Source organism: Oryzias melastigma, linkage group LG20 (assembly GCF_002922805.2).
Source record: "Oryzias melastigma strain HK-1 linkage group LG20, ASM292280v2, whole genome shotgun sequence".
In the NCBI taxonomy this organism is placed as follows: Eukaryota; Metazoa; Chordata; class Actinopteri; order Beloniformes; family Adrianichthyidae; genus Oryzias; species Oryzias melastigma.
In genome coordinates this window covers 20,842,080-20,855,342 of record NC_050531.1, presented here as the reverse complement: position 1 = coordinate 20,855,342, position 13,263 = coordinate 20,842,080, and the positions used below count along the sequence as shown (strand labels likewise).

General features: G+C 39.6%; 1 protein-coding gene across 1 annotated transcript in view; it reads left to right on the top strand.

Moving 5' to 3' along the window:
• si:dkey-225n22.4 (collagen alpha-1(XXI) chain) overlaps nucleotides 1–13,263 on the top strand; it is a 69,556-nt gene that overhangs the window by 52,762 nt on the left and 3,531 nt on the right. Inside the window, exons 26-30 of the mRNA XM_036217352.1 lie at nucleotides 1,717–1,761; nucleotides 8,201–8,233; nucleotides 10,890–11,036; nucleotides 11,249–11,303; nucleotides 11,859–12,053. Coding sequence (XP_036073245.1) covers nucleotides 1,717–1,761; nucleotides 8,201–8,233; nucleotides 10,890–11,036; nucleotides 11,249–11,303; nucleotides 11,859–12,053 — 475 coding nt within the window. The remainder of the gene's footprint in view (nucleotides 1–1,716; nucleotides 1,762–8,200; nucleotides 8,234–10,889; nucleotides 11,037–11,248; nucleotides 11,304–11,858; nucleotides 12,054–13,263) is intronic.

Here is a 13,263-nt window from a genome sequence, read left to right as displayed (position 1 = left end):
GCAGTGATTTAATGTAATTGTCTGCCGCATGACTGACCTGGTCTCTCATATTCTTGTGCATAAAGTGTGGCTCATTAGCTCAGACTCTCTTGAGGTCTCATCATGCTGGATTCAGTTTGAGATTTTGACCAGAACCAGAGAAGTATCTTTGTCTATGCTTTAGTCTTTTGCAGAGAGTTTACTTGTAGGGTCAGTGGAAGGTTGCAGAAGGGCTGGGAATCACTGCGTACCCCACCATATGATGCGATACATGGCTCACGATATCGATGATATCGCAATACTTCAATGATTAGGAAAAATCATCTGTAATAACTCACATTATATAGAAGAACACATATTTTGGGGGAAATATATCCCTATTTATTTTTTTAGCTTGAGCATAATCATAATAAACAGCTTATGTTTTATTTTGTGGAACAAATAATAGAAATTTTTGCGCAAATCAGTTAATCTATGTCTTTGACGAGCATTGACACCAAATGAATTGGAATTATCTTTAAAATTCAGTGTTAACAATAGTAAAAATGAACAGCAGTGCCACTACTTAGTGCAGAATTGTTGTAAATAACAGAACAAAAATTGCGTTATTTTTTTTATGTTTTGAGTGTCTCCAACTCATCGTTTTTTTGACATGGTGGCTGTTCCACCACCCTCGGGACGCAATACTGGATCCAGACTGGTCCTCGAGATGCATCCAGTACTGATACCCAATCCCGGTACCGGATTAGGATTAGGGTACTTGCACTCCGGAGACCAGTCAAAAAAACGAGTTAGGGACACCCAAAATGTCAAAAAGTAACGCGGAGGGGTTCTTAACCAAACGTCAATATGTGACGAGTTGTGAGTGAAAATGTGTTGCGTATCCACCCATAGGGACAGTTTTGACTGAGGCTCCATTTGATTTCTTAGCCTATTTGTTCTGGATTTGCTGCTGTGCCTCACACTGTTGTCACGGTTGCGATGGCCCAGTTTCAGTCAAGCTTTAGCTGTCAGTCAGACGCATTTGCCTGAAGAGTCCTCCGGTAGACAGAGGAGCTGACAGTCAACAGTGTCTTCACTTTACACCCTCATGTCTTTCCCCCCATTATTGTACAAAAGGAAGTCTGTCTTAAAAAAAGCATATTTTATTGTTACATATTAGATCCTACCATTGGCAATTATAGCAGTATTACTTCACGTTTTTTATAGCTAAGATCTAAGATGTGTAAATAACCTCAATAAATACAAAAAGCGTATACAGCTTAAACCTAACTTGATAAAAACTTTATATTCAACACCTCAGTGTTGCAGCGGCCTCTCTGCATGGACCGCTGAAGGCTGAAATGGAACAATTTTCTGAATCCGTTACTCACTTTATATGCACTAATGGAAGACAGTGTGATGGCCCATCCGAGCACAGAGAGCAGAGCAGTGTGGAGCAGTGCTGCGGGATATGCTCGGAAAGCCTCACACACAAGATAAAACGTCAGGTTTGTTAAAGGTCACCGCTAGCCAATTCCTATCCCCACTCTCTCTGGGTTTCTCTTATTGGCTGCTATAGGTAATCATGACCTTTTCTCCACTCTCACACACAGACACTCGGGCACATAAGATAGCCAGTCACGAACCTCTATTATACACATCCAGTCCAACATTTCACACACACACATACACATGCAAGTATAGCAGCACACGTGTAAACAAACCTCCAGTCAATCACGATGTGTCTCTTTGCAGGGGGAGCGAGGAACAGATGGAGATCCAGGGATTCCTGGCATTCCTGTGAGTGCCCTTGTTTCTTCCACTAGGTGGCAGCGGAGCTCATGTTTGCTCCAATGAGCAGCTTGGATGTGACCATGCACATTAGTGAGCAAGGACACAGAAATGCCACTGGTAGCAACAAATTCCAAATCTGATTTTCTGCAACAGAGTTAAATGTGACAGATTAACCAAATGATTGTCATGATTTACATACATTAATGGGGTGTTTTCTTCATCTGTCTTCAGGTTTTTTGGTGCAAAAATCAAAGTAAAACTAAATGCAGTGAGAACTTAATCCTTTTATGAAAGTATTGTGACTTACCAAGGTTCTCAGTAAAATGGGAATTAATAGATTAAAAAGAGAAACAAACAAAAACAGAATGAAAGTAACAAAGAAAAAACCCTAAAATGGCTTCAAAGAAAATGTAAAGAAATTCTCTCAAAAAGTGAGGGAGAACGTGTTCTCTGAAAGGGCATCCGAAGAACATCATGTAATGCTTTGACTGCTCACAACCACAAGCCCATAAACCCCACTTCTTACACTGACCAGAACCATACAGAACTATTCTGTGGACTTTGGTGATGCAAACACTACAGTGTTCAATGGTTCAGTGGTCAGTGTTACAGGAAGTCTTTCATGATTTCAGAATGAACCTGTAAGCTGCAACTTAACCTCTTCTTCAGCAGAATAAACCACTTAAAAGGATAATGTCATCATCACTTACAAAGAGAAACTGAATCGAAACTGAAAAGTAAAAATGAAATTCTAGCTAAACTATAAATCACAAAAAGCATCCATCCATCCATCCATCCAACCATTCATTAGTCTGTCAACCCATCAATCTGTTTATCAGTTTATCTATCTATCCATCTATCAGTCCATCCATCCATCAGTTCATCTGTCCGTCCATTCATCAGTTTGTCCAATCATTCATTCATTAGTGTGTCTATCCTTTCATACATCTGTCAGTCCTTTCGTTTGTCTGTCCACCCATCCATCCATCCATCCATTTATCTGTTTATCCTTCTAAATGTCTGTCCGTCCATCCACCCATCTGTTCATCAGTTTATCCATCTGTCCATCCTTCCATCCATTTAGCTGTATTTCCGTCTATACAGTGTGTTCATCTGTCTGTCCATCCATCCATCCGTTTTTCCAACAATGAATTCATTAGTTTGTTTATCCATCTATCAGTCCATCCATTTGTCTATCCATCCATCTGTCCTTCAGTTTCTCCATCCATCCGTCTGTCCATCCATCCATCAGTTTATGTTTATCCTTCTATGTCTGTCTGTCCGTCCACTCATCCATCCATCTGTTCATCAGTTTATCCATCTGTCCATCCATCTGTCCGTCCTTCCATCCATCTATTTATCTGTATTTTCATCTGTGTTCATCCGTCCATCCATCGATCCATTCGTTTTTCCAATAATTGATTAATTTGTTTGTTTATCCATCCATCAGTCCATCCATCTATCCATCCATCCATCCGCCCTTCAGTTTGTCCATTCATTTGTCTTTCAGTTTGTCCATCCATCCATCCATCCATTTTTCAGACAATTAAATTATGTTTGTTTATCCATCCATCAGTCTATTCGTTTGCCTGTCCATCCATCCGTCTTTCAGTTTGTCCATCCATCCATCCATCCATCCATTTTTCAGACAATTAATTTATGTTTGTTTATCCATCCATCAGTCTATTCGTTTGCGTGTCCATCCATCTGTCTTTCAGTTTGTCCATCCATCCATCCGTCCATCCGTTCGTTTTCTCCCACTTGTTTTAGACTGAACTGTGGAAGCTTCAGTCTGAGTAGAGATTTCTGCACCTCCCTCTCCCGTGCCACCTCTTCTAACTTGTCTAAGGAGATAACATGGCCTCCCCAGGACAGCTGAGTGATCCTATCTCTGTGAAATCCAGACTCTTCCCTGAGGCCTCTTTCTCGGACATGTCTGAAACATCCCTTCTGTAAGGCAACCGGAAGCAATCCTGACAAGATGTCCAAACCCCATCAGCTGGTCTCCTTTGATGAAGAGGAGGGGCAACTCTGTTCTGAGATCCTGACAAAAAAAACCCTGGGGGTTGGAAAACTGTTATTCAGTCCTCTGTGGAAAAAAAAGAAAAACTTGAGGTACTTAAGCTTCTCCATTTGGTGCAGCGACTCATTCCTAACCTAAAAGAGAAGGATGAAGACCTCAGACTTGCACATTTACATGATTGTTTTTCACACAAACCTCTGCTGCAGGTTTTCACCCCACGAGTCAAACAGGAAAAATAAAGCTATCAAAAAGTGAAACTGTGAAACACTCCACAGCAAAAAAAGATATACAAACTTGAAAAAAGAAAAGAACACAGAAAACAGGGCAGATACGGTAAGGTTGTGGAGCACAGCACAAAACTTAAGGAAATAGAGTCAGAGACTTAAGGAGGGAGAAAGAAGAATATCTATTCCTACTTTTTCTACTGGAAATGGAGCTCAGCTGATCTTAACTGGCAATGTAGTCCAGTGAAGCAACTATTAGTAGTAAATTCAATCAATAGGACTGATAACCCTTTTTTAATGAAAACAGTCCATGGGAGCTTGGGGAGGGTTCTCTGCTTTCACTGGAATTGAGGCTCCCTCAGTGAAACAGCTGAATCACAGGGTGGGTTCAGTTTGTCAGTATGCTTCATCATTTGGCTTTATTTCAGTCTAACCTCTTAAGACTTGAGCCAGTATTTGAGTTAACCCTCTACACATGTAGTCACAGGGCCCCAGATAAGCAGAATTAACCTCTGTGGCAATAAAACCCAAAAAGTGATGTCCGTGCTTTTGGACGCCAGGCTAAAGACGTTATAAGCAAGGAGTTTGATTATGAAAAAATTGGTCAATTTCAAAGGTGCCTAAAGCTACATACACACTGAGCACATGACGCATGTTTAAGAACGCGGTAAACCAACACATTCTCACTCTCAACTCGTCACATATTGACGTTTGGTTAAGGACCCCTCCACGTCAAAAATTGACATTCTCGTCATTTTTTGACGTGCTGGCTATTCCCATGAAATCAGGGGTCCCCAACCTCTGGGCCGTGAACTGGAACTGGTCCAATACCAGGACGTGGAGCAAACTGGTACCCTAACCCAATTTTAGTACCCTAACCTGGTACTGGTTCGTGTCTGGTACCGGTTTGGGTCCAGTACTTGGTTAGGGTACACATCCTGAGGACCAGTCCAGGTCCAGTTCAGCATTCAGTACAATGTCAAAAGGATGTCAAAAAACGATGAATTAAGGACACCCAAAACGTAAAAAAGTGAGGTGTAGTGGCCGTTAACCAAACGTCAATATGTGATAAGTTGGAGATCAGAATGTGTTGTCTGAACACACATTCTTGAATGCGCATTCACGCTGTTACTACTCTTTATTTGTCCATGCCCACCACCTCCAGCTGGAAGAGTCTAAGTGTGAAATGTTGAAGTGGTACGAACCTCGTGAATCTTGCTCAAGACTTTGTCTTTCACCTCTCTATTACAATTTATGAAAGACTTGATCTTGTATGATTCTTGCCGGGCACAAACAGCAATGAGTAGTTTCTCCTCCAAGATTAATTTTCAAATGATTGAGACTCCCGCGAATTATCCATACGTCACTGCGAAATCCCAGTCCTAATCCCAGTCCTAATCCCATTCAAAATTTGAGCCGGTTTAACCATTAACACGTTCATTGGCTGCACGTTTTGTTTCTTAGAGGCCAAAATGGTTTTACAAATATGCACTTATGCAAGAATGCATGAGTTTTGAACAACCTTCTGACCTCTGATCAGAAGGTTGGAGGTTTGGTTCCTGCCATGTGTCGTGGTGTCCTTGGGCAAGACAATGGACCGACCCCACGTTGCTTCTGGTGGAAGCTTGGTGCCAGTGTGTGAATCAGGGTGTGAACATGTGAATGGGTCTGTGACTGTAAAGCGCTATACAAGTATACGTCATTTACCATATATGAAGATTTTTCATTGGACGCGCGTTGTGAACGTAGCTTAAACATTAAACCTTACATTTCTGAAGTGTAGACACGTAACTGATGCTCTTCGTCATAAAGGGCATCAGGTGAGTTGCATTAGCGAACCAATCATGTACTATTGATCAGCGACTAATTATTGTATTGATCCCGACAATATTAGATGGAAATGAAACGGTGAACCCCTGAGGGTGGGTGTGTTAACAAGAGCAGCAGTGTTGCGTCAGGTGGAGACGTGGTTGTATCAGCTTCGTGTGACAGTAGGAGAAAGATAAAACAATCCAGAAGCTCTGCATGCAGCTTGTTGTTCACACTCTGTGAATGCGGCCCAGCCTCTGTTTGACACGAGCTCAAGGCTAAATGCATCAGCACTGAATCACAAGCGTCACGCCTCAAATAGATGTGACAAATTGTCTTCAGACAGACTTCCTAATTCCTACTGGGTACAATAACTGCAGCGGCGTGCTGAGGACGGGGGAAGGGGGACCTCTGCACGCCACTACTGTCTTTCAGCAGAAAGTAGTGATGCGTTCACATGTGTCTGCTCACTGAGGCTTTGGTGTGACACTGACATGCTTTTATGGTCAATTTAAAAAACATTTTTAACCATTAGAATCTAAAAAAATGCACATATTTAGTCGTACAACACAAAAACACTTAATTGGGCTAAAGATTGATTTACAGCCATGATTCAAATAGAAGCTGGATTCGGTTTTGCTTTTAAGAGGCCATTAACATTATGGGGTGTGTTCTGTATGAAAATGTTAGATTCTAGAGCTAAAAGCTAAAACATATCTAACATTATAATAAACGTGAATTCCCAACTTCTTATAAACTTTTCTTAAAAATGGGTCTTGAAGACCTGAAATAGAAACCTAAAGTCACGCTCAAGCTTACTTTTAGTTTGTTGCAAACATTTGTTTTCAAATATCCCAACACATGGACTAAAATGACTCTTCTATATATTTGAAGCCATTTTTAACCCTTGTACTATCTTATCTGACATTGACATGTTTTCCCTCCCATGACAAATGTGGATGAAGGTGGAGAGGATTTCATGTCTGCAGTGGACATTGAAAAAAAGTTAATCAACTATCTTGTAGAGTCCAGATGACCTCACTCCCAACGTCCAGCCATACAATTTTGATCTAGATTCTAGCTCACATCACAACTACCTCCTCTTTGAAAAAGCATTTTTTCATTCAACAATTTGAACAAAGAAACACTCAGAAATGCAATTTTAAGCCTAATTTTCTTTGTACATGTTCTCCATCATCATACAAATGCTACAAGAACATGTTAAAAAACGCCATTGTCATCAGAGTGGGTCGTAAAAGCTTTTCTGAATACCTTGACAAAGGTGAAGGAAAGAAAGCCACTACGGACTTTTAGAAGACCAGCAGGACCTCTTGCACCTCGTCACAGACCCTCATAGAGTAGACACGGTGGCTTCTATCAAACTCCTGAGCATTCACATAAATCTTCTCTGCTCGTTTGGCTTTGTTCTCACAGAAAGTGAAACTAAAACTCGTTTCACTACAAAGCCACTCGTCCAATTTCTACAGAAGTACAGCTCTACCTAGAACCGTATGGTGGCAAAAAGAAATATTTCTGAACCTCCACTGGGTTTACTCTTACCAAGCAGAGTTGAAAAAACTACCACCTGTTTGTTTTCAAAGAACAAACAGGTGTATTTCCATGTAAATCTATAGGGGAAAGGTTCTTTTTTTATTGCAATATTCAATTCATTGACCATTTCAGATGATATTCTGGCTTAAAATGACCAATAAGATGATTTATAACAAAAATCAACACAAATCGTACCAAGAATTCATTCATTCATGTCAGTTAACTGTCCCAAATTTTCCTTCAACCATAAAAAATGGTTTTCTTTCCTTTTCATTTGCATATCTGTGTTTTTTTATATTACTTGACTTTAAAAATACTAATATTATTCTGTTCAGCCCTAGATAATACTTCCCAGTGGCAGATTTCTTACTTAAGTCGTTTTATTTGTTTCCTGCAGCTCTAGAAGGGTTGAAAGCATTTACCAGACCATAAGGGAAATGTGGAAAAGTAAAAGCAAAATCTTTTATAGAAAATTGAGAACATGTTGGATCTCAGATCTTTCACTAAAGCCTCACCGACTCGCTCCTACACGTGGGTGCAGTGTTTTAAGAAGGGGAAAAAAACATGCGGTTTACCGTGCTGAACAAAATTTCGCAAAAGGGAAACAAGTTTTTCTGAAGGAATTACAAAATTCCATCTAAAGTGTTTTTTTTTTTTTTTTGCAAGTCCCCGGTTTCAGACAGAAAACGGTGGTTCTGCACCAGCAAGGCAGAGCATGGAGCACAGCTCCTTTGACACGCTGTCGCAGTCTTTGATATGTAAGCAGAAGTTTCTAACTCCATCTTCCCCTTCCCTCTCCACCCCCTATCCCCCCTCTTCTCTTTTCTTTTTCTGTCAGGGCGAAGCGGGACCCAGGGGGAGGAAAGGAGAGGTTTGTCGAATTAGACTTTGCTGTATAAGATATAATCCATTCTTTCTTATTCTGCGCCGCAGTGAGAAAGCCAGTCAAGCCTGCATGGCTGCTATAGATGACTTACAGAGCCAGAGCCTCATGCCTGGGGAAATCTGCTCCCTCGGGTAAAAACGTACATCACAGGAGCACTTTTTTTGCATATGCCGAAAATATCAAGCAGTCTCTTACTTTTTACAGAATTGCAATTTAAGGTGCCTCTAAAAACAGCTGCCATTTCAGCATTTAACATTTGAAATAAAGTTTCAATTAAAAACTTGGGATAAAAGTTTTTTTTTTACTCAAAACACCCAAACCACTAAGTTATACAATTGTAGTGTTTATCTTGTGGTTTGGAGAAAATTAACATTTTAAAAATTATTTTTACTTGTTTGTATCAAAGTGTAAGTGCAGCCAAAGACAATCACTTTTTTCAGGATACAAGCAAAAGTTTTTGACAATGCTGGAGTCAATTTATAAATAAAGAGTGTATATTTTTAGGAATCTCACTGATGTTTGAACAAAACAAGCACTACTTAAATGAACGTTGACAAAAAGCTCCTATTTCATTTAAGTCATGTTTCTGAGTCGTTATAAATGTGCTGTATTTTTAAGCTCTATAAGGCACATAAGTCAATTTTTTTTTTTTAAAGGTACACAGCGTTCTATTAAAATGTCAGTTAGTTTATTGCACGCTAACGCAGCTAACGTGTTGCGGTGTCGCTCCATGTTTTTATACATTTACATTTTATTGAAAAGGTTGGGAGTTAGCCTAGTCACAGTAACATTAGTTGTAGTGGTATCAGTCTGCTTCTCTCTGTCAACAAGGTTTGTAGTTACAGGTATTGTAAACATGCTAACGCTTCTAACGTGGCTAATGAGTAGCATGTTATGAGCAAGTTCTACCGCATGTCCAAATTCCTTCACTACTCACAACACAGTACTCTATATAGTGCGTTCGTCATTTTATAGTGCTGTCCGAATCTACAATTCCCAAATCAAGTGCACAAGAAAATTTCCCAGGAGGCTTTGTGAAAAACCAGTGTGCATCAATGCTCACTGCATTAGGGAATATAGACCAATATGCATTGTATTTGAACAATTTTGGCTAAGAAAATGTGTTTAAATGTAATTTTTAAATAAACCATCAACATTTTCATAATCAGAACATAGTGGAGTCATGAATAAATGTTGTAAAATGTTCATATTGATTCGATTTTTACTTTGTGAAAACAGTGACATCATACTTGCTGTTTGATGTTTAAAAATAAAAAAAGTAGCAAGCAAGGTGTCCAAATTTCTTTTAAAATCCAGGGCACTAAATGGTCTTGCACTGTACAGTTCTTTAGCAGTTAGGGATTACGGTGGGAATTCGGACATAACCCTAGAGTTAAACTTTGAATGACTGATGGACTTATTTCTGACTCTTATTTCGCTAATGCACCTTGTTTTGGCGTGCTTTATATACAGTAACTATGGCATAAGTTTAGAAATAGGTAATTCATTGACGGTGCGCCTTATAATCTTTCTGGAATCTGTTTTATGTCTGGAGAATACTGATTTTTTTCAATCTTATTAAAGTTCTGACGTGCATCATAAATAGCGGTCTAGTGTACACCAATTAAGGGAATTTTGGAAAAAAACTTGATTATTTGGTAAAGACTTTTTATTTTGTTATTCAGACAATGCAGTATTTCAAGCTGACTTTTTATTTCTTTATATTATGACTTTCAGGAGGTTTATTTACTTTTTTGTGATATTTAGATGTAGATGTTGGATAGAATATGACACCATAGAATAATCTTTTTTGATGGCCTGTGGCATTTAAGTTTTATGAATTTAAGACATTTTAGAGAATTTTTTTTTTTTTAATCCAAACTAAACATAAACTACCTCCACTGTGATTTTTGATGAGTTTGGTGAACAGATACAGTAACTGTATACATTAGCTATTATGTTGGTATATCACATGTTTTCTTAAAATAAACAGTATAGACCGGGTAAGGACAGTGAAACTGGTTCTGTGAAGGATCAAATCAGGTCTCACTGATGGATGCGGTCACATTATAATCTTATTGTGAACATTAATGTCATCAGTAAGAGTTTTTAAACTGAAAGTGCCTCAGAATGTCAACTTTACCTGATGAAAAAAGTTGTTGATTTAAGTGTTCATGGTGTGAATCAAGTTAATTTTTACATAACTTATTGAGCAACAATGAAAAATATTCAAGCTATTTGCTCCTTAGACATTATATGGAACACAATAATAGAGACTTTTAGGACTTTGGTTAAGTGATACTTTTAAGTGATTCTTACTCTTTTTGTAAAGTAAAATTATATTTAGTCTGTATTTCAGTTAATTTAATCCCATACTTTTTGGCCAGTCTGCATTACGATACATTACAGCACTTTCCCATTCATAGAAAATGTTAAAACTTATACAAACTATTAGATAATAGTGAATCAGATGCAACATTACGCAAAGAAACTGCTGCATGGACGGCATTGGACTTTGAAGCAAAAAACCATCAAGGTGTGTTTGTATTTGATTGTTTTGTCATTACTTATAATAGACTAAAGTTTCCTAGTTTTTATTTTAAATTTTTTCCTGTTTTGTTTTTTTGCTGGGCCCCTTCAGAAAGGAACCACAGGTGACATGGGCTTCAAGGGCCTTGAAGGGAAGAAGGGCGACATGGGCCTTATGGGGGTCGTTGGTCCTCGGGGATTTCCTGGTCAGGATGGGTTGCCAGGCCAACCAGGCCAGCCAGGGTATCCCGGGAAACCTGTGAGTAATACTGCTTCTGCAAATATAATGTAAATATGTTCAATAATGTAGTCAAGGATTTAAAGTGGGAGAGTTATCCTTGTGTGTGTGGGGCCAATGGAAGATGAAAAGTGGAGCTCTAGGAATTCTGTGATTCCAGAGGCTCATTCCACCATGGGATGTTTCCGTCTCTCTCAGTAATTCATCGAACTCATGCGTGTCTCTGCTTTCAGGGCAAGCCTCCTTCTGATGAACTCATTCTAAAGCTGTGTACGGATGTTCTGCGTAGTGAGTACCTGACATTTTTTTCACTTGTACTGTGAACGACAAGATCAGTCATTCTCTTATACACACCGACATTACCTCAATTATGTTTTTACAAAAAAAAATAATAATTTAAAGGGGTCATACCATGACTTTCTGAAGCCTTTCAGAGTAAACTATATCCATATATATGATCATATGTTACCTAAAAAACAAATTATTTATGAAATAGTCATTTTTGTGGACCGTTTTAATACACAGAAGTTAAAATGAATCGATCTGACACACTGGAGGGGGCGGTTCACTTCATGCTGACATCAGCATGATAGGACCTGCTCCTTTTAATGGGTATGGGAGGGGCTGCTGCTGAGAGCGCAGGTTTTTAGAGGATTACACTTAAATGAACCGATCAAATACAGCTTTGGGGTTCTTTATAGTGAGAATGCACTTAAAACCTCAAAAAGTAGAATTTTCATAATATGGCCCCATTAAAGCTGAGTTAATCAAAACTCTGGTCATTTACACATTTATCATAAAACTTTTACTTTGTCTGTTTGTGTCATTTCTTTGTGCTTGAAGACCAACTCCCTGCACTGCTCCAGACCCTCACTCCTTCGTCTGAGTGTGAACCATGTCAAAGCCTAAAGGGACCTCCAGGTGAGCCTGGAGTGCCAGGCCCCAAAGGCTCCATGGGAACACCAGGCTACCCTGGCAGAATTGGAGATCCTGGCTACCCAGGACCCCCTGGACCCCAGGGTCCCGCAGGCCTCAAAGGTATGAAGTGATGCACAATTTCATAATGATTATAACATCTCTGGATAGATTTGTTTGTCTGTGCAGCCCGCTCTCAAGAAAACATTGTCTGCTCAGCTGTGACAAGAATCCTCCATCACAGGAGTTTACTCAGATGAAAACAAGGCAATAAATAACAACTCATCATCGTGAACATGAACTGGGTGGAAATTACTGTTGCTTTTATCAGCAATTAAAATCAAAACGGTGTTCCGATGTTCAGTGTTCCCCATAAAAAAAAACAAAAAAAACCAAGATCATTAAACAAGCCAACATCAGCCACAGCAAGCAGAGCAAAAGACGACAAACTCATTCCAGCGAGCTGTCTGTGATTTATCACCACTTCAAGACAGGAAGTGGCTAATCATCCATAAAAAAACCCAGAACTGCAGTTGTAGAGGATTTAATCTCTTCAGATGTGTGAGGGTTGACTAAATCTCTGTGGATAATCCTCAAAGTTTATTTGAAGAAAAAGTTAAATTCTGTCAACAACTGATCTCAGTTGGAGTAAAAGATCTCTGCTATGAAATTTAGCCATGATTGAAGACAATCTCTCAATATCAAACATTCTTTGTCAGGTCTGCTCGTGTAAGAGTTAATTGGCATTCACATATAAAGCACTTTTCCTTCCTTGAAGGTCCAAAAAGCTTCACAGTGTCACAAACGGGCAGAAGGCTGAATCCAAGGGCAGCAATTTTTATTTGTACAGACAGTAGAACAGGAGGGAAGCACAGCTAAGAGTCCACAAAGCTAAATCAGGGTCAGGCAGACAGGGGTCAAACATGGCATCAGAGAATAAATCAAATCAAACTTTATTTATATGGCACTTTTCATATAGAATATAACACAAAGTGCTTGACACGTAAATAAAACAATCTGAAAAACAAACACAAGAAATACAATAAAAATACATAATGCAGCAATCCCTTTCACACCTCCCACCCCCTTTAATGATAGAGAACAGACTGAGTACAAGCTGAGCACAGGAAGTTAGTTGTCTGTAGTTAGAACCTCTTCCTCTGGGGATGGCCGCATAACCAGCCAGGTGCAGCATCATGTGCAGGGACCCCCCCCCACACAGCAAGGTAGCGATGCAGGTCCCCATCCAGAGCTGCAGCAGCTGGGCAGCAGCCGACCCAGAGGGAGAGGAGCACTGGAAAGTAGGGGTGTTGCGGATCACAAAACTCACGGT